The sequence below is a fragment of the Lepus europaeus genome, chromosome 20, assembly GCF_033115175.1.
Source record: "Lepus europaeus isolate LE1 chromosome 20, mLepTim1.pri, whole genome shotgun sequence".
NCBI classification, from domain to species: Eukaryota; Metazoa; Chordata; class Mammalia; order Lagomorpha; family Leporidae; genus Lepus; species Lepus europaeus.
This window is the reverse complement of record NC_084846.1, coordinates 20,541,688-20,561,800: the sequence shown is the minus strand read 5'-3', so window position 1 is coordinate 20,561,800 and position 20,113 is coordinate 20,541,688. Positions and strand designations below refer to the sequence as shown.

The following is a 20,113-nucleotide window of genomic DNA, read 5'->3' as shown; positions in this document are numbered from 1 at the left end:
CCCTGGGCATTGCACCATCTGCAGAGTGTATCAGCAGACGAAAAATCTCTCTCTCCCTCTTTCTCTCTCTGCTCCCCTCCCCCTGCCATGACTCTTTCAAATAAATAAATAAATCTTAAAAAAATAATAATAAAACAGCAAAGGTCACACTGAAAAGCGGTCCAAGGTACTAAGAGGCAATTCACAGCAACAGAATCAAAATGCCAGTCAACATCAAAAAGCAGGAAGACAGAACTGAGAACCCTGAGACATCATCTCACACGTACTAGACTGGCACAAACCAAACCTGCTCACACCACAGGCAAAGAGAATTTAGAACGCATCCACAAATCTAGGTACCAACTGCTGTTGCCACAGTGAGAGCGGGCTCAGGTACCTGGTAAAGTAAGGCTGTGTCCCCCACCAACCTAGCAATTCTGTTTCCCCAAGAAGAAACAGTCATGGGACCAACTCAGACACCCACCAGGAAAACAACCCCAAACACAGGACGGGGGACTTCATAAACTCCAGTGGGATCACATGATGTAACACAGCAGATCCCCAAGTACTGTGCCAACAGCATAGAACAAATCAACTAAACTGCAGATACAGATAAGCCATACCACTTATGGAAATTTTCAGACTCAACAAACAACATTCTCGTATGTGCGTACGTGAAATTGTCATGAACATCACAAGCATGCATGGAGAAGACAGATGTTGATTTCAAGACAATGGCTACTGTTGAGGGGAGGAATGGGGAAAGGAGTCCAAGGGTGAGTGGGCCTTTAGTGCCACTGCAACACTGGACTTTGAAAGAGAGACAAGGCAGAAGGCTGACACTGGGAATCCAGCTAGGGGTTCACAGACGTCTACCGTGTTATTTTCAGTGCATACTAAATATGTCCTAATTTGGAGAGCAGTAGGTATTTGTGCAGCAGATATACCTACTATCAGAGTATCTGGGTTCAAGTCCTGGCTCCGTTCCTAATTCCAGCTTCCTACTAATGCGTACCCTGGGAAGCAGCAGGTGGCTCAAGAACATGGGTTCATGCTACTCATGTGGGACAGCCGGATGGATTTCCCAGTGCCTAGCTTCAAGCTGTCCTAGCCCTGGCTGCTAAAAGCATTTAGAGAGGAAAGCAAAGAATAGGAGCATGCTTGCACACACGCTCTCTCTTCAAATAAATAAAATAATTTTTTAAAAACTAGAGAATTTTAACAGGTGCATCTTAGGAGGGCACCAATTCCAAATTTTTCTGCTTCATTCTCTATAAATTTGCTCATCTTTCCTCGTCCAACCTTAGCTCCCACTCTTCCCCAAGCCAGAGATTGCAAATCAAGACCTTCTCATTTGTCTGTCTGACGTTTTATATCCATTCCAATCTGTGAGTCATCAACCACACTCCACATTTCCTCCCATAACTTCAGGTATACACCTTGCTGCATTCGCCACATATGTATAACAAAGAGCAATTCTCAGTGTGTCTCACACTGGTGAGAACCAAGACACAACCTACACAGTTCCATTCCTAACCCCTAGATGCAAGCATGTGTGCAGTACACACACACACACACACATATACATTCTCACTTGAAGGGGCCATTGTCAATGGTGGAACAAAATACAGATTCATCTGTGTAATCCAAAACAAGTTTTTCATTGATCACTACCACAGTGAAACTGTCAAAACATGAACTTATTTTGAGTAATTAAATAGGTCAGGTTTTTTAATGAAAAAATTAGAAATGATGTGTTTTCTTGTGGGTGACTGGTGTTCTGGCACGTTACAGCAAAAATTCCCCAAACATTAATTAGCAATTTTTTCAATTAAATGTAACACCTAAAGATGTATAACATGCCTTTATAATCTGAATATTGGTGTTTAACATTCACTAAAAAGAAGTCTTTTAAAAGTAACAATGAAACAATTATTTCTTAGTAGTGGTAATGAAATGTTACAGTTGGCTTGTAATTTGAAGATAAGATTAGATGATGTCTTCCCCCAACTAGTTATCTAAAAATTACTGATTCAAATAAAATTAATTCTAAATGCATAATTAAAAAGCCTCAGTTTGAAGGCTTACGTTGTAGCACAGAGGGTTAAGCCACTACCTGAGATGCCGGCATCCCATATGGGGTTCAAGTCCTGGCTGCTCCACCTCCAATCCAGCTCCCTGCTAAAGGCCTGGGAAAGCAGCAAACAATGGCACAAGTGTTTGGGTCCCTGTACCCACATGGGAGACCCACATGACGCTCCAGGCTCCTGGCTTCAGACTGGTCCAGCCCTGGCTGCTGCAGCCCCCTGGGGAGTGAACCAGCAGATGGAAGATCTCTCTCTCTGTGTCTCTTCCTGTCTCTGTCATTCTGATGTTCAAATATATACATAAATCTTTTAAAAAGAAAATAAGGCCTCAGTATGCCACTGGAACACCTTACACAAAGGAACTGCAAAGAATACTCTGTTCAATTGTAAGAACAGTTTCCGTATGAAATCAATTGTAACAGAAAATAAATTTAGACTATGACAAATAGTTTCCTTCCTTTGGGAGACAGAACACAGATTATGGATCTGTTAATTCGTTGATAGCGATGTTTTTATGAGCAGGAAGAGCCAACCTTTCCTGTTTTCTCTTTAAAAACAAAGAAAAACGCATCCTATAAAAAGAGCTTTAAAAAGAGAGTTCAAAGAGCTGAACTACAGGATTTTAAGTGTCTGAAACTCCATGTTGCTTCCCCAAGCAACCCAGGGCTACCCCTGCAGCCTTGACAGACTCTGATGAAGGTAGGAAACAGGTGCAAGGGACACAGAGACTCTCCACCATGGCTCATGACTTAACACAAAGCCACAGGACATTGAGGCATAAAGGTACCTGGCCCAGGACCTTGACTGATCCCTTCATCCCATAGGTGAGGAAATCAGAGGGGTGGATGCAGAGGAGCACCACCTCGGGGCTTAGCACCTTGTTTTCTCCCTGTAGGACTCTATCACAGCACCTACCAATATATTTAAGTAATTTTTAACACCGAGATGCAATATCAAAGACATTATTACAACACTCAAGAAATTGTAGTTCTTACCTGGTACCCAGATCAAAACATCTGTAACCTACCTCCTAGCTACACAGTGATACGTAAAAGAACAAAGACACCCTCTTCTCAAATGACACATCCATTAGTTAGCTACCAAACGCTTGCTCCTTTGTGCTGTGCTTTGTCCTTGTCTTTTCTATAACCCAGAAGTGTTGTCACATGCACCCTACACCACACCAACAGGAGGGCACATAGGGCATTGCCTGGAGTAGGGGAGCAAGAACCCCTACCAGAATGAAGAGTCTATCTTTGAGGCAGTCTAGCAAACAAGAACTGTTTAGAATGATTGTTTTGGATTGATCCATGCAATACTATTAAAGAACAAAGATGGTGTTTGGCACAGTGGTTAATAAGCCACTTGGAGGGGCCGGCACTGTGGCATAGCGAGTAAAGCTGCCGCCTGCAGTGCCAACATCCCATATGGGCACTGGTTCGAGTCCCGGTTGCTCCACTTCTGATCCAGCTCTCTGCTAAGGTCTGGGAAAGCAGTAGAAGATGGCCCAAGTCCTTGGGCCTCTGCACCCACATGGGAAGACCCAGAGGAAGCTCCTGGCTCCTGGCTCGTGGCTCCTGGCTTCAGATCAGCGCAGCTCCGGCCATTGCGGCCATCTGGGGAGTGAACCAGCAAATGGAAGACTTCTCTCTCTCTCTCTGCCTCTCCTCTCTCTGTGTAACTCTGACTTTCAAATAAATAAAGAAATGAAGAAGAAGGAAGAAAGAAGAAGAAGAAGCCACTTAGGACACCTGCATCCCGACTGGAGTCCCAGCTCTGCTCCCAATTCCAGCCTCCTGCTAATGTACATCCTGGGAGGCAGGAGGTGACAGCCCAAAAACTTGGAACCCTGCCACCCACATGGGGGACCTGGATTGAATATCCAGTTCCCAGCTTCAGCCTAACCCAGCCCTGGCTATTGTGAGCATTTGAAGAATGAACCAATGGATGGGGGAATCTCTCTCCCTCTCTCAAATCAATAAAATATTTTAAAACAAAGAACACACACATAAGATTCTTCATAATCTTGCACAAGCAGGCACTGAAGTGTTAAGCCACTACACTAAGCCATCCAAATGATGAAGAAATTGTGAGCGCATCCTAGAATTAAGAACAACTGAACTGCTTCCCAGGGGAAGAGTGACATCTGGGGTAGACACATACTGTCTTTGCAACCCTGCGCATGTGTCTCTTGGATAATCCTACTCACAGAGCTTCACTGGCCCTCTGACCACAAGACAGGCCAGTCCACCACAGCTACCCACTCTTCTGTCATGAGTGACCGGACCAAGGGATGGTGCATTAACCAACAGAGTTAAGATATGATACAGGGAAATAGAAAGAAAAAGGTGGCATCCTCCAACATAGCCAGCTGTACAGACAAAACGAATTCTCCAAGAGACCAGCTGCATGTGAAAAGCTCTAACGTCAAACAGCATCAGCAAGCAGAACTGAAAATGGAATAGAAAGAGCAAGTGGTTCTCACATTTCCTGAGCGCCCTGAGCCACGTAAACCTTATGATACAGGTGTTAGACATCCCAGTTTATATATACAGAGATCTTCCACTACCTGGTTCATTCCCCAAATGTCCACAACAGCCAGGGCTGGGCCAGGCTGAAGCCAGGAGCCCGGAACTCCATCCAGGTCTCCCATATGGTTGGCAGGGACCCAAGCACTTGAGCCAACACCTGCTGCCTCCCAGGATGCATTAGCAGGAAGCTGGATTGGAAGCAGAGTAGCCAGGACTTGAACCAGGCACTTCGAAATGGGATGTGGCCAACCCAAGCAGCAGCTTAACTCACTGTGCCATCACGCCTGGCCCATAAAGCTCCACCTGGCAAACAGTTATCATGAATGCTTTAATACCTGCAAACTTGCATTGCTTCTCTCAGTACTCACTCCTGAAACCACTCTCCCCACCAAGACCAAATCTAAATCCTTCACCTTTGTCAATGAGCTTTGAAAGAACATGATCAGATCCTCTTAGTTGAAAAGACCTCCCTACCACTTCTTACTCTACAGCCAAAAGAAGGAGGGTATTAATGAGCCAGAGTAATATCCCAGGCCATCTTTTTTTCTGCTCATGGGTCTGCTTAAGGTCTTGAACGTGGTGACAGGGTCACAGGTATATGTGGAGGCCAAAACTTAATTGGATGCTAGACTCTAAGTATGTGCCACTTACATCTGTTCCCCTAGAGGACAAAGTCTGTTCCCCTAGAGGACAAAGGCTTTTACAAGAAAAAGCATTTCCGGGCATTTCCCTTCTGGCATGGAACACACAGTGGTGCCTAGAGTTGCAGGTGTCATCTGGTGACAAGGAAGAGTGTCACACGCAAAGATGACTGAGCAGAAAAGCAGATGGAGACCGCGCTCGTGACAACAGGCTTGAACTGTGCACCTGGTCTGGGTGACGGCCCTTCTTTTTAAAGATTTTTTTTATTTATTTGAAAGGCAGAGTGACAGAGAAGGAGAGGCAAAGACAGAGAGATAGAAACAGATCTTCTACCCACTGGTTTACTCCCCAAATGCCTACAATAGTCAGGGCTCAGTCTACACAACGCCAGGAGCCAAGAACTCCATTGAGGTCTCCCATGGCGTGCCCATGACACTGGGGCCATCATCCACTGCCTTCCCAGGTGCATTAGCAGGAAGCTGGAATGGAAGCCTGGACTGGAACCAGCACTCTAATACGGGATGCCAGTTAAACACATGGCGTCTTTATCTGCTGCACCACAATGCCTGCCCCTAGGTTGCCTATGTCTTGACTGCTTTCTTTATGAAAACAGTCAACTTAACCAACATTAGCAGGGACAGCCAGGCTCCCCCTCTCACATGCAACTAAACTCCATTCCTGGCTGCTGAGGTCTGAATGTGTCCCCCAAAAATTCATGTGTTAGAAACATAACCCCCAAATCTACAAGTTAATGGTATTTGGAGGTAGAACCTGTTGGGTGAGGTGAGGTCATGGGGCTAGAGCCTTGCCAGTGAGGTTTTCTACTGTTTTAGGAAGAGGAAGAGACAGGTGAGTCTGCAAGCTCCCAGCCTCTCACCATGTGAAGGAAGCCTCCCGCCAGGCTGCAATGCAGCCAGAGGGCCCTTGCCAGAGGCAACCCTTTCACATTGGACATCCTTCGCTCCAGAACCATGAGAAGCCATTTCTTCTTTGGAAATGACCCTGTCTGTGGCATTCTGTTACAGCAACAGAAAACAGACTGAGCCTCTAAGAACAAAGGCCTCTCAACACAAAGGCCCTTTGTTAAAGCTCATCAGATCTGGAAATCCCCTGCGGTGGCTCTCTCCTCTGTGTCTCATCTTGGGATTCAGTCCCTGCACTTCCACTGACAAACCCCAGGACTTCCCCCAGAGGTCATTTTTCTCTCAGTCACTCTTCCTTCCCCTCAGCTACACGTTGGATTCTTCTGTTGTGCCCTCTGCACTTGCTGTTCCACACAGTCAGGCACGTGGTGACCATAAATTCCCAGCACCTGGCTAAGCGCCTGGGTCAGGAGTGGTGCTCCAAGTATTTTGCTGAGCGCAACAGTTCTTGACAGTACTCATCACACTCTGAGGACAGGCAAATGCTTTTCCTCTAACCTACACAAGATTTGGGAAGAAGAAATCCAGTCCAAGGATGTTCCAAGTTTACTCCTTATCTACATAGCCTATCAAAGAGATGTTCATTCATCAAATATCCAGAGAACCAGATGAACAATCAGACTGGGGTATTTTTAATTTTTTTACTTATTTTCACTTTTCCTTGAAAGATAGAGAGAAAGAGACAGAGTATTTTCCATCTGCTGGTTCACTCCCAAAACATTCTTAATAGCCAGAGCTGGGCCAGGCTGAAGCCAGGAGCCTGGGAGAACCCAATGTGGGTCTCCCACGTGGGTGGCAGGGGCCAACAGCTTCAGCCATCATCTACTGCCTCCCAGGATGCACACTGACAATAAGCAGAGCAAGGACTCAAATCAAGCAAGCAGTGTGTCTTAATTGCTGAGCCAAATGTTCACCCAGTTTGAACATCTCAAAACAGCTATCTTGGTAGGGGGAGGAGTATGAAAATTCTACCAAGGCAACTAAATTGCTGTAGGATGAAAGAAAAATGTAGAACATTTGAGAATACTGGAGTGGCTGTTGTAGTTTAATCATAGTTAACTAAAGCAGGAGAGAATTTATGACAATATTGGAAAGCAAACACACATAAGATAGTAGTGAAACAGGTGAGACCACTGCCTACAGTGTGCTGGTTCAAGTCCTGGCTGTTCCACTTCCAATCCAGCTCCCTGCTATGGTCTGGGGAAGCAGTAGAAGATGGCCTGAGTGCTTGGTCCCCTGCACCTGCGTGGAAGACCCGGAGGAAGCTCCAGGCTCCTGGCTTTGGATCAGCCCAGCTCTGGCTGTTGTGGCCATCTGGGGAGTAAACCAGCAGATGGAAGACCTCTCTCCCTCCTTCCCTCCGTTTCTCTCTCTTTTCTCTCTCTCTCTCTCTCTCTCTGTAATTATGCCTTTCAAATAAATACATAAACAAAACTTTTAAAAAAATAGTAGCAGGGCACAGGACTATGCCTCTAGCTGTGTAACAGCATCCATGGACAGGTAAAGGAAAGAAAGATCTAGAATGCCCTCCCTGGCATGCTTCCACGGTGACAAAGAGGAGTCACAATGAAACCTGGACTCTTTTCTGAACTTCTGCTTCATCTGGAAAACAGGAGAGCAATTTGGGGAAGATCAAAGATGTGTTTCTATGATGCCAACCATTTGGGTGGAAATGAGAGAATTCTGTAAATAATCTAGATATTGCTAAATATCCAGGCATTTAGTGTTCCAGCCAAAACCTCATTCTTTGGCTGTTGGGCTTTCACTCAATGATCCAGGGAGCCTGCCGTACTCTGCTCCATGCTCTTCTTCTTTATGGTTCTCTGTGGAGCCACTGCTTTTAAAGGCACTAGGCACAAAATACGGAGCACACAATATCCCCTGGAAAGCAGCCATATAAAGGGAATTGAAAGGAAGGGACCCTGACTTGTCGTTTTCCAAGGATAATGAGCTTGAGGTGGCACCCACAGCTGCCAATAAAGTTCCAACTCCACCCTCTCCTGCCCTTCTACGGAACACTGCAGGGAAATGGCAAATGCAATTCTGGGCCGACAACCCTGCCCTGATTCCTGCATTCAATTAACTAAATGCCAGCCATATGCCAGAGCTCGCTGCGCACTCAGGAGAGCAGGAATGACTGGGGCATGGTCCTTGTTGTTGAGGGGTTTCCAGGTCTGCCTCTTTTCAATGACTTCCTCATCGCTAAGTTCTCCCATCCCTTCCCCTTGCCACGGCTGCACTTGGCCTGGAGGACACCAGCTGCTACCAAGCTCCCTCCACATGGCCCTGGCTCCTTCCTGCAGAATCTTTCTTGTCACCTGCACCTCTCTATGCATGGATGGCACTGCTGCAGTCCACGGGCCACTGCTATTCACTGTCTCCCCTCCCGGATGTACTGATTTCAATCCCATTTGGACAATCCCCAGAGAGCCGTCTCCCATGACCTCCAGTGCTGTCAGTCTAAGTGCTACGTACTTGGGTATCTACTGTATCTCATACTGAACCCCTGATTTTCATCCCAAAGCCTGCTCCACCCATAGCCTTTGCCAACCCAGGCCATGGTGAAGCTAGCCAACTCACTGCTCAGGCCACAGTCATGAGTAACCCGTGACTTGTCCCTTTCCAATCCATCAGGAAGTCATGTTAGTCCTGCCTTCACAACAGGCCCAGAACCTGACCAGTTCTCTACTTCCATCACTGCCATGCAGATCCAAGCCTCCATCACCACTTGTATAATTACAGCAACAACCTTACAACCCTTCTCACTGCCTCCACCTGTGCCATCTACACCCCGTCTCAATTCAGAGCTAGACAGTCTTTTAGGAGGGTACATTAAAAACCTCAGGGGAAAATGAAAGATCAGTTTATTTTAATGCAAAAACTTTCCAAATTCATGCATAGCTTTTTCACAAGACCCAGTTTCCTTGAACTTCTGAAGAGCCCTCATAGGCATGGGTGTCAAACTGTTCATGTCTAAGTAAACTGACCTTTTAATTTCATTTTCTGTTAACCTTTTATGTATACTCATATATACAAATGAAGCCATGTCACCTCTCAGGCCCAAACCCACCAATGGCTCCCCATTTCACTTGGTGTAAAAGCTTAAGTCTTTATACTGCCTGTCCTTTTTTTTTTTTTTTTTTAAAGATTTATTTTATTTATTTGAAAGGTAGAGTTACAAAGAGAGAGAGGTCTTCCATCAGCTGGTTCATTCCCCAGATGGCTGCAATAGCTGGGGCTGGGCCAGGCCAAGGCCAGGAGCCAGGAGCTTCTTCTAGGTCTCCCATGTGGGTGCAAGAGGGGCCCAAGCACTTGGGCCATCTTCCACTGCTTTCCCAGGCCATCAGCAGGGAGCTGGATTCAAAGAAGAGCAAACCAAGGACTCAAATTGGCAACCATGTGGGATGCCAGCACTGCAGGCAGCGGCTTAACATGCTATACCACAGCGCCAGCCCCCTGGAGTATTCTTAAGGATAAACGAAATACAGGCCCAGAACTTCTCTGACCTCATTTCCCACCAAGCAAACACTGCTTCCTCCCTTTGTCCTCCTCTGTCCCTTGCGTATGCCTGTCAGTGTCCTGTACTTGCCAAAGGCCACTCCCTCCACCTGAAACAGTTTTCCCAAATATGCCCTTCCCATCCTTCAAGACTTTCTCCCCTCATTGTCTGCCCAGCAGGCCAACTATGGCCACTGCATATAAACTTGGGTGCCCCTGTCCCCACCCTGCCCCACCACCCTTCCTACTCTGCCCTGCTTTCCTCCATACTGCTCTTGTGACTTCTAATCTGATATATAAGCTACTCTTTTTTTTTTTTTTTGGCAGGCAGAGTGGACAGTGAGAGAAAGAGAGACAGAGAGAAAGCTCTTCCTTTTTCCGTTGGTTCACTCCCCAATGGCCGCTGCGGCTAGGAGCCAGGTGCTTCTCCTGGTCTCCCATGCGAGTGCAGGCCCAAGCACTTGGGCCATCCTCCACTGCACTCCCGGGCCACAGCAGAGAGCTGGCCTGGAAGAGGGGCAACCGGGACAGAATCCAGGGCCCCGACCGGGACTAGAACCCTGTGTGCAGGCACCGCAGGCGGAGGATTAGCCTATTGAGCTGTGGCACTGGCCAACTCATTTCTTTATTTATTTTCTGCCCACCCCCATAAATGTGATCTTCATGAAGGCACAGTATTTGTGTTGGTTTTGTTCACTGTAATTGGTGTTCGGTTAGTATTTATGATTGGAATGAACAAAAGAAAGAAAAGGACTATAATACAGTCATGATATAAAGAGCACCAGCTGACTACAGTAACCGTACCTTTACAGTTTTACTGGATTTCTTTATGCAAAAGGCTACAGGAAACCTTCAGACATGTCTGAAAGGTTGGCCAAGAATGGCACCCAAAAACCGGCATTTCCAGACACATTAAATTCCACAGCAGACAGATAAAAGTAATTCCTACTTCATATTATTAATGTTTAATCTCATACTAACTTTCAGGCTTTGAAATATTTGGCTGTGCTTTGGATTTCATTTGGATGAGTAAGGACTAAAAGAAAGTATCAAGTGAAGAAAGAAACCAAGTATCAAGTGTGAAAAGAAAACAAGGGATCATTTTATACAAGTTTTCCCTATGCAGGTTTTTTTTTTTTTGTTTTTGTTTTTTTTTTTTTGACAGGCAGAGTGGACAGTGAGAGAGAGACAGAGAGAAAGGTCTTCCTTTTGCCGTTGGTTCACCCTCCAATGGCCGCCGCGGTAGCGCGCTGCAGCCGGCGCACCGCGCTGTTCCGATGGCAGGAGCCAGGTGCTTATCCTGGTCTCCCCTGGGGTGCAGAACCCAAACACTTGGGCCATCCTCCACTGCACTCCCTGGCCACAGCAGAGAGCTGGCCTGGAAGAGGGGCAACCGGGACAGGATCGGTGCCCCGACCGGGACTAGAACCCAGTGTGCCGGCGCCGCAAGGCGGAGGATTAGCCTGTTGAGCCACGGCGCCGGCCCCTATGCAGGTTTTGACTGCGAGAGCAGAAGAGGGGGCAGCCAGCTCTGCAAATTTAATTCAGGAAGGATTTACAGGACATGGGCTCTATGTTAAAAAAAATAATAATAAAAAAACTACAAACTGAATAATGCGACAAGAAGAAAAAAACAGAGCACAGAGAAAGCTATGTCCTCTGCCAGCAAGAAGCCTAACAGAGGAGACAAACAGGCTCAAGACTACCTGTGTAGTGCTGGTATGATTACGGGAAGAAAGCAAAACAGAATCTCAATAACTACAGCTCTCTGGAGAATTAGCTAGGAAATTTAAAATCTTAAAAAAAAAATATTATGCATACATCAAAGCATTCTCCTGCTCCCCAAATCCTGGCTGAATTAGTCTAGGGTAGCACTCAAGAACTAAGATACCAGAGAGAAACAGTAAAAGATTTCTTGCTGATTAAAAAAATAGGAACTTTGAGGGGCTGGTGTTGTGGCACAGCGGGCTAAAATAAGTTGCTGCTTGCAATGCCGGCATCCCATATGAGCACTACTGGTTCAAGTCCCAGCTGCTCTGCTTCAGATCCAGCTCCCTGCTAATGCATCTGGGAAAGCAGCAGAAGATGGCCCAAGTATTTGAACTTCTACTACCCGCATGGGAGACCTGGATGGAGTTCTGGACCCCTAGCTTCAGCTTGGCCCAGCCTTGGCTATCCCTGCCATCCGGGGAGTGAGCCCGCTGATAGAAGATTCTCTGTCACTTTACCTTTCAAATAAACAAGTGAATCTTCAAAGAAAAATGAAATAGGAACCTTTATTAAGTAACTTTTCTAAGAAAGAGAAGAACATGGGATTGGCAAAGACAGAAAGTCAGGAACAGGAAAAAAATCTACAGGGAATCGCTACGTAACCTGGACTTCCCAGAGGTTTCATGTGTTACTACAGGCAGGTCTGGAATATTCCTTATAAAGAGGAAAGATGACTGGGAGATGAACTCAGCTACGGTGTGACAAGGACCCAAGCCAGTCTGCCTTCACTAGTAACCAAATGTGTTTCTGATGACAGCATCCACTGTTAAGCCATCTCCAACTACATGTAAATTAAGCCACTGAGACACAGGCATTTGGCCTACGGGTTGAGGTATTACCTGGGATGCCTGGGTTCCAAACCCACCTGCAATCCCCATTCCAGCATCCTGTTAATGCACATCCTGCCTCAGAAACTTGGGTCCCCTGGATTGAGCTCCCAGCTCCCTGATTCAACACCAGCTGTCCCAGGCATTTGGGGAGTAAACCAGATAGGAGATATCTGTTAGTCTCCCTGTCTCTCTCTCTCTCCCTGTCTCTCTCTCTCCCTGTCTCTCTCTCTCTCTTTCAAATAGACTGAAAATAAACACAAAAATTCAAAAAGAACCTAAAAGATTTTGATCTTGTTTTATTTTGTTTCAGATGTTTTAGGGAAAGTATACTATTTTGTTTTTAAAGATTTATTTGAAAGTAAGAGTTACAGAGAAGGAGAAGTAGAGGCATAAAGACACACACACACAGACATACACACACATACACATACAGAGAGAGAGAGAGAGAGAGAGAGAGAGAGAGAGAGAGAGAGAGATCTTCCACCCTCTGGTTCACTCCCCAAATAGCCACCACAGCCAGGCTGGGCCAGGCTGAAGCCAGGAGCCAGGAACTTCATCCAGGTCTCCCACATGGGTGCAAGGGCCCAAATACTTGGGCCATCTTCTGCTACTTTGCCCAGGCCATCAGCAGGGAGCTGGATCGAATGTGGAAAAGCCAGGAATCAAACTGGCATCCATGGGACATCACAAAACCAGCCCCAGAAGATAGGATTTTGAATGCTTTCATCATAAAGAAATGTTAAATGTTTGAGAAGATAGAATCATTTACTCTGAGTGGATACTGTATAATGTATACATATTTTGAAATATCACACAGTAACCCATAAACGCATACAATTTTAATGTCTATTTTTAAATTCTTTTTAATACAAAATAAATACAGGCTGAATTTCCTGAGGGTTAACTGTTTTTTCTTTGGAAATGCCTTCAGTAAATTTTCAGTTAAGCCCTGTCAATACCAATAAGCTTACTTTAAGTGAGCAACAGCATGAATGAGACATTTTTGTTACTGTAGTTTTAAATCAAAAGTTGGGGAATTTCAAGAACATATATTATAAGCATCAGCATAATGCCCTGTGAAAATTCCAGATTCCAAAAAATTTACAGTGCAAATAGTCACTTTCTTAATTCCAAGGGCAAGTAAATATTCGATGATTTCTTAATCATTTTAAATAACGCAGAAATAACAGCACAAATCTAATCACACACTAAAATATAAAATGACAATAATGTGAAGAATGACAAGAATTCTGGAGGAAAAAAAGGCCAATAATTGTAAAGCAACTGCAAGAAGCAGATTCTGTCTGGAGGAAGTAAGAGTGTTTCTCATTTATTTTGGAGCCGACAATGAACAAGATTATAATTTCCCACCAGTTTGAGGACCAGATTAGGACTCAAAAAATATAAAGCTAAAAAGCTACAATTCCCTAACTGAATATTTCAAAAAAAGCTAGTAGGGAGGACTGTGAATGTTCCCAACACAAAGCCATGAAAAGTGCCTGAGATGATAGATGTGCTGATTCCCCTGATCTGACCATTACGCATATCTACAAGTACTGAAATGTTACATCGGGACTGGCCCTGTGGCTCCGCAAGTCAAACCACCACCTGCGATGCTGGCATTCCCATATCAGAATACCAGGGGAAGTCCTGTAGTTCTGCTTCCAATCCAGATCCCTGCTATTGTGCCTTGGGAAGGCAGGGGAAGATGGCCCAAGTACCTGGGCTCCTGTCACCCACATGGGAGACCGGATGAAGTTCCAGGCCCTTGACTTTGGCCGGGCCCAGCCTTGGTCATTGCGGCCATTTGCAGATGGAAGATCACTTTCTCTGTCATTCTGCCTTTCAAATAAAGAAAATAAATCTTTTTTGTAAAAAAAAAAAAAAAAAAAGTCACATTGTACCCCCCAAAACACATACAATTACTATATCTCAGTTAAAGATAAAAATATATTTTTAAAAAATTGCAATTCCAAATCTGTACTTATGACACCCCAGTCATATTTCTCTTACAACTGACAGATCATTATTTTATTTTGAGGGTATGAACTCTGGCCTCCATGGGGATTTCTGACTTAACACCAGCCTAGATATGTTAAAAACCCAACAGCTTGAAAGCCTCTTCAGAACGGTATGCTCGCTGGTAACTCAGAGGTTTAAAATAATTCAACTTATTCCACCGGAAGCCTCCATACTTTTATTTCTATAGTACATCCTAAGCATTTATGTACATTTTCTCATTTTATCCTCACTACGATTCCATGAGGCAAAAACAGAAAACACTATCACTGATTTGTACGTGAAGAAAACTGAAGTCCCTAATAAACTGAGCTATTTGCCTGAGAAGTGGAGTAGGAAAAGTAGTTTTCTCCACAAATCTAGGGATTTTATTATGGCACACCTATTCTACAAAATGCATCCAAATTCCAGAGATGCCAATGTGTGAACCAAAGTATCTCAGAATTTACATAAATCAGCATAATTTTTGATGCTGCATGAAGATTTTTCTCAAAACAACCAAAGCTAAGAGGTAGAGAGGAAAAAAAATACAACAAATTTTGAAAGATTTTATAATAAATATCCAAAAGCTGAAATTTCCCTCCTGTTTTAGGATTACAAGCTATGCTCTGTCCCTTACATTCTTAGTTCAAACTCTGCATGCATACACACACACACACACACATGTATGTAAAATTGGTAGTACAATTTGTAAAAGTCATGTTGAATACATTTTTGGTCATATTTTTCAGTTTGGTTCCATTTAACAAAGTCAACTAATTTTTCTTTCTTTTTGATATGTATTTATTTATCTATTTATTTGAAATACAGAGTGACAGGGAGAGACAGAGAGAGAGAAAGAGAGATCTTCCACCCACTGGTTCATTCCCCAAATGCCCACAACAGCCAGGTCTGGGCCAAACCTACGCCAGGAGCCAGCAGTACCATCTAGATCTTCCACGTGAGTGGCGGGGTGCAACTGGGCCCCCATCTGCTGCTTTCCCAGGCACATTAGCAGGAAGCTGGAGTGGAAATGGAGCAGTCAGGACTTGCACTGACATTCTAACAGGGGATGCTGGTGTGGTAAGCAGCAGCTTAACCCACTGCACCACAATGCTAGTCCCTTCTTTGTTTTTTTTAAAGATAGTTTTCTTCTCTGGTTTAGACATACAAGAAAATGCATTATAAAACTTCAAAATGTTGGATCTTTAATATTACACTGACCTATTTTGCTAACATTTCCCAGAAATCATTTAGTATAATTTTTAAAAGTAATTTTTCACTATATGTCAAAATATCTTCAACTTGAAAATTTCAAATAAAAATAAAATATCGGGGCTGGCACTGTGGCAGAGCAGGTTAGGCTGCTGCCTGCACATGATATCCTGTATGGGGGTCGGTTACAGTCCTGGCTGCTCCACTTCTGATTCAGCTCCCTGCTAATGTGCCTTAGATGGCCCAGTACTTGGACACCCAGATGAGGCTCTTGGCTCCTGACTTTGGCCTGGCCCAGCTGCAGAGGATGGGGCCACTGGGGAATGAACCTGCGATGGAAGATCTCTCTCTCTCTCTCTCTCTCTCTCTGGAACTCTGCCTTTCAAATAAGTAAAATAAATCTTAAGAAATAAAATATTAAAAATGAAAGATTTTTCCCAAAATATATTTAACACGCATTTATATCTTAAATATTACCAAAAAGACCCACACATTATTTCTACCTTTCTCCCATTCCATAGTACGTTTGGTGTTCTCTCAACTCCCTTAACCCAGAAAGATCTATCATAACCCTAAAGGTTATAGATGGAAAGCCTGCATATTCCTAGCACCTGCTTTAATTTTCCCACTTCCTGTTTCTAGCCAGATCCTATTTGCTCAGGGCTGGCAGCTGCCTATGTATGTAACTATTATTTCCCACAATTCCCAGAAAGTATACACAGTGGACAAATGTTTACTGACTAAATATAGTGCTTGAGATCATATGTAGAAAGGTCGTAGCGAACACGAAATTTCAACAGAGTACATTGATTTTAACGCCTGCTGTATTTCCAGGCTGAGAACAGGGCGTAGCACATGGTAGGCACTTAATAAATATTGTTATGTAGAAAATTACTTTTAAAAAAAAAAGGTTTCTTTATTTATTTGAAAGGCAGAATGTCAGAGAGAGTGAGAGAGAGATCTTTCATCCACTGGTTTATTCCCCCAAATGGCTGTAAAAGCCAGGGCCTGGGTCTCCCTTATGAGTGGCAGGGACCCCAGCACTCCACTGCCCTCCCAGGCACATTAGCAGGAAGCTAGGTTAGAAGGGGAGCAACCAGGGCTCGAACCAGCACTCTGACATGGGACCCCGGTGTCACAAGCAGCTTACATGGCTGTGCCACGCCAACTTCATGACACATATAGGGAGCTCTGCAGCAGCCAAGACATATACAACAAAAAAGCAACAATTACCCTCTGCCACATCACCATATTTCCATGATCAGGTCACTCTGTTTTAGCAACAGGCCTGCCTGCCCCATTGGATCACGAATCCAGTGCCAACTGCAGGCTCATTAGCAAGCCCCCTGAGCCCTCAGCTCACCTGGTATTGACCCAGGTTTGCAAGGACACAGCGGCGATGACCTCAGGGGCAGGCCGTGGCCTTTACACCTGCCACTCCCATTGCTGTCACTTTCAGAAATGAGCTCAGACTTCATCCTGGAGCTGCACCCACATTTTAGGGGCCGTTGCCAGGGTGGGACCAGAAGCCACACAGGAACTTCTATTCACGCTTTACAAAGCAGGGTCTCTCCGGAGTCCTCAGACTCAACCCCGTCCACCCCACCCACTCCACATTTTTTTTTTTCCATCTTAGAATAACCAAGGGAGAAATCATGGAAGACAGAAAATCTAAATAATAGCCATGGCCTATTTTCAGCATCTATTTAAGATGTGGTCCAGTTTTCACTTGTCACTAGCCTCCAGGTAAACTCCTGAACTGATTTAAGCTTAGGCACAATGTGTATGAATCAAGCAGCCACTAATTCCTTTTAAGAAATGCCCCTTTGTCTAAAAAGTCTCTGATTGAAAAGGGCTGACCATTTTTATAGTCCTATGAATTTCCAATTAATTAAGCTTCACTGCATAGCTATTAGGATCCATAAAACACACTCTGAAGGTCAACCATCTAGAATAGATATTAAGTAGTCTTGCTATGTCCCTTAAGAATCCCCTTTCTTTCTCCTCAATGTCCTGTTTCACTGTAAATAAGATTCATTTTATTTATTTGAAAGGCAGAGGTACAGAGAAAGAAAGGGGCAGCGAGATCTTCATCCACTGGGTCACTCCCTAAATGGTCGCAATAACCAGGACTGGGTCAGGCCAAAGCCAGGAGCCTGGAACTCCATCAAGTCTCCCACCTGGGATGCAGGGGCCCAGCTCCTTGGGCCATCGTCCACTGCCTTCCCAGGTGCATTAGCAGGGAGTGGATGAGAAGTGGAGTAGCTGGGCCTCAAACTGGTGCTCACATTGGGATGCAAAAGTCACAGGTAGTGGTTTAAGCTGCTGGGCCACAACACTGGCCCTGAAATGATATATGTGAAAAGCAACAAAATAACTTGCCTTTAAAAATCTATCTGTATACACATTGTGTGTGTATGTGTGTATGTGTGTGTGTGTTTCATGTGTATGTATACAGGCTCAGCAGTCAAGCAACTATGCAGAGCAGACATTCTATTGTGTGTTAGCCGACACTGCCAAGATTAAGTCTCTGGTGAACAGACAACTGAGTCACTGACAGGGAGTGTGTATCAGAAGTCAGGGACAGACACAAGGACTCTCAAGTTCTCAGCATACCATTCAGGCTCATTGGTCAGCAGGTACTCAACAAACAGTGCGATAAGCGAGGCTCGCGTGAGGCAGGTGGATTCTGATGTGGACCTGGGCTGCCCCTCCACTACTCACAAGGAGCTGCGCCACCAGATGTTGCAAACCCAGCCCTGTCCCCCAAGTCGAGCTAGCCTTGCCCTCAAAGCCCCGCAGCCACGTCCACCTTCAAACAATAAGACAAAATACAAAAGGCAGTGATGGCTACAGCCCCAGCCCCTCTCCCCTGCGGCGACCACCAGGCAAGCGGGGAAGCCGGGTGCGTCTCCAGGCCGAGGGCGCCGGGCAGCAGGTGTATTTATAGAAGGGTGCGGGGTCCGGGTGGACTGACCACGGAAGCGGCTGGGCGCTGTGGGGGCATCCTGGGGAGGATCTGGCGTCCACCGCCGCCCTGCCAGCCGTGGGAGTTCAGGAAGGCCCCTCCCGGAGCTGTCCCCTTGTGTCTGACACGCCACAGGGGGCCCTGCCCGGGCTCGCCTCCACGCTTGGGGGGAAGGACGAGGAGGACGCATCATCGGGTAGGAGGCCTCAGGCACCCCCTCTCTGCGAGCCCCGAAACAAACTTGGCTGGCGGTGCAGGCACCCCGGGAGCGCGCTCGGCGGCCGCGATGCGGGGTCGCGCCAGGCACCGCGCCTGGCCAGGTGCGCCCCGCGTCGCCCTGCCAAAAAAAAAAAAAATGGGGGGGGGCCGAGTTCCTTCCCCCACCTCCCGGGCGACGGCTCCTCCGCCTGCACCCCCGCCGGGCAGAGCTGGGAGCAAGCAGCAGCAGCAGCAGCAGGCGGCGGCTGGCGGTGGTGGGTGCGGGGCGCGGCCGAGCCGCGGCCTCACCACCGAGACGAGGCGGCGACGGCGGGTGGCTGGCGAGGCCGCGCGCGCAGGTGCACGGGGCCCCGGGGACACTCACGGTGTAGAGCAGGTTGAGGGCGCACAGGCAGTTCTTGGAACACGCGAAGCCCCCGCACACCATGGTGGAGCCTGGTGGTGGCCGGCAGCTGCAGGTAAATCCCAGGCCCGGAACGGGGAGTAGGAGGTGGGAGTGGGGGCAGGGGGCTCCCCGGCTTGCCGCCGCGGTGCGCAGGGCCCCCGGCGGGTCGCGCGCAGGCTCGCGGCGGGAGCTGGGGCTGCAGTGCGCGGCGCGCCCGCGGCGGCTCCTACCGCTCGGGAACCTGCGGCCGCCGCAGCCCCAGCGCCAGCCCCGGCCCCGCCCAGCCCGCCGCCTCGCCCCGCGCGCTGATTGGCCGCTGGCCTGGAACAAAGGTAGGAATATGCAAATGAGTGCGCCCAGCCCGCCGGGATCCGGGCGCGGGGGCGGGGGCGCCGGGGCCCGGGCTGGGGCTGGGGCTGGGAGCGGGACTGGGAGCCGGGGGGCCAGGCTGGGGTGCACGCCCGCGGCAGGTGAGCTGCGTGGGGCGGGGCGCGGGTCCACGCTGGCGGGGGGAGGAGACCCGCGCCGGCGCCTCTGGCTTCTGGGCCCGGGGTGGGTGACGTGGCACCGCTATGAATGACATTTCAGACCGCGCACCTGGCTCTGGGGGCAGGCAGGCAGGAATGAAAGGAAGGGGCCGCGGGAGCCAAGAAAGGGGAGAGCGTAAATCCTGTTTCAGGACTGCTAACTGCTGTGCCTGTCTCAGTGCAGAGACTTGCAGAATATCCATAAACCCTATGAACCCGTTGCATGCCCAGGACTAGCTCTGAGCTCCAGCCCTGGCTTTCTTTTATTTTTTAAATATTTATGTGTTAAGTATCTACATCCCCCCCCCCTTTTTTTTTTTATTTATTTATGTTAAAGTCAGAGCTACAGCGGGAGGGAGAGACGAAGAGAGATCTTCCATCCATTGGTTCATTCCCCAAAGGACTGCAAAGGCCAGGGCTGGGCCTGGGCTAGAGCCAGGAGCCAAGAACGTCCTCCGGGTCTCCCATGTGGGCGCAGGTTCCCAAGCACTTGGGCCATCTTCCATAGCATTAGCAGGGAGCTGGATTGGAAGTGGATCAG

The 20,113-nt window shown here is 47.0% G+C and overlaps 1 protein-coding gene across 1 annotated transcript in view; it reads right to left on the bottom strand.

Moving 5' to 3' along the window:
* TSPAN13 (tetraspanin 13) overlaps positions 1-19,263 on the bottom strand; it is a 35,344-nt gene extending 16,081 nt beyond the window's left edge. Inside the window, exon 1 of the mRNA XM_062178195.1 lies at positions 19,025-19,263. Within this exon, the coding sequence (XP_062034179.1) occupies positions 19,025-19,087 (63 nt within the window). The 5' untranslated portion in view covers positions 19,088-19,263. The remainder of the gene's footprint in view (positions 1-19,024) is intronic.
* Between the last annotated feature and the right edge of the window lie 850 nt (positions 19,264-20,113).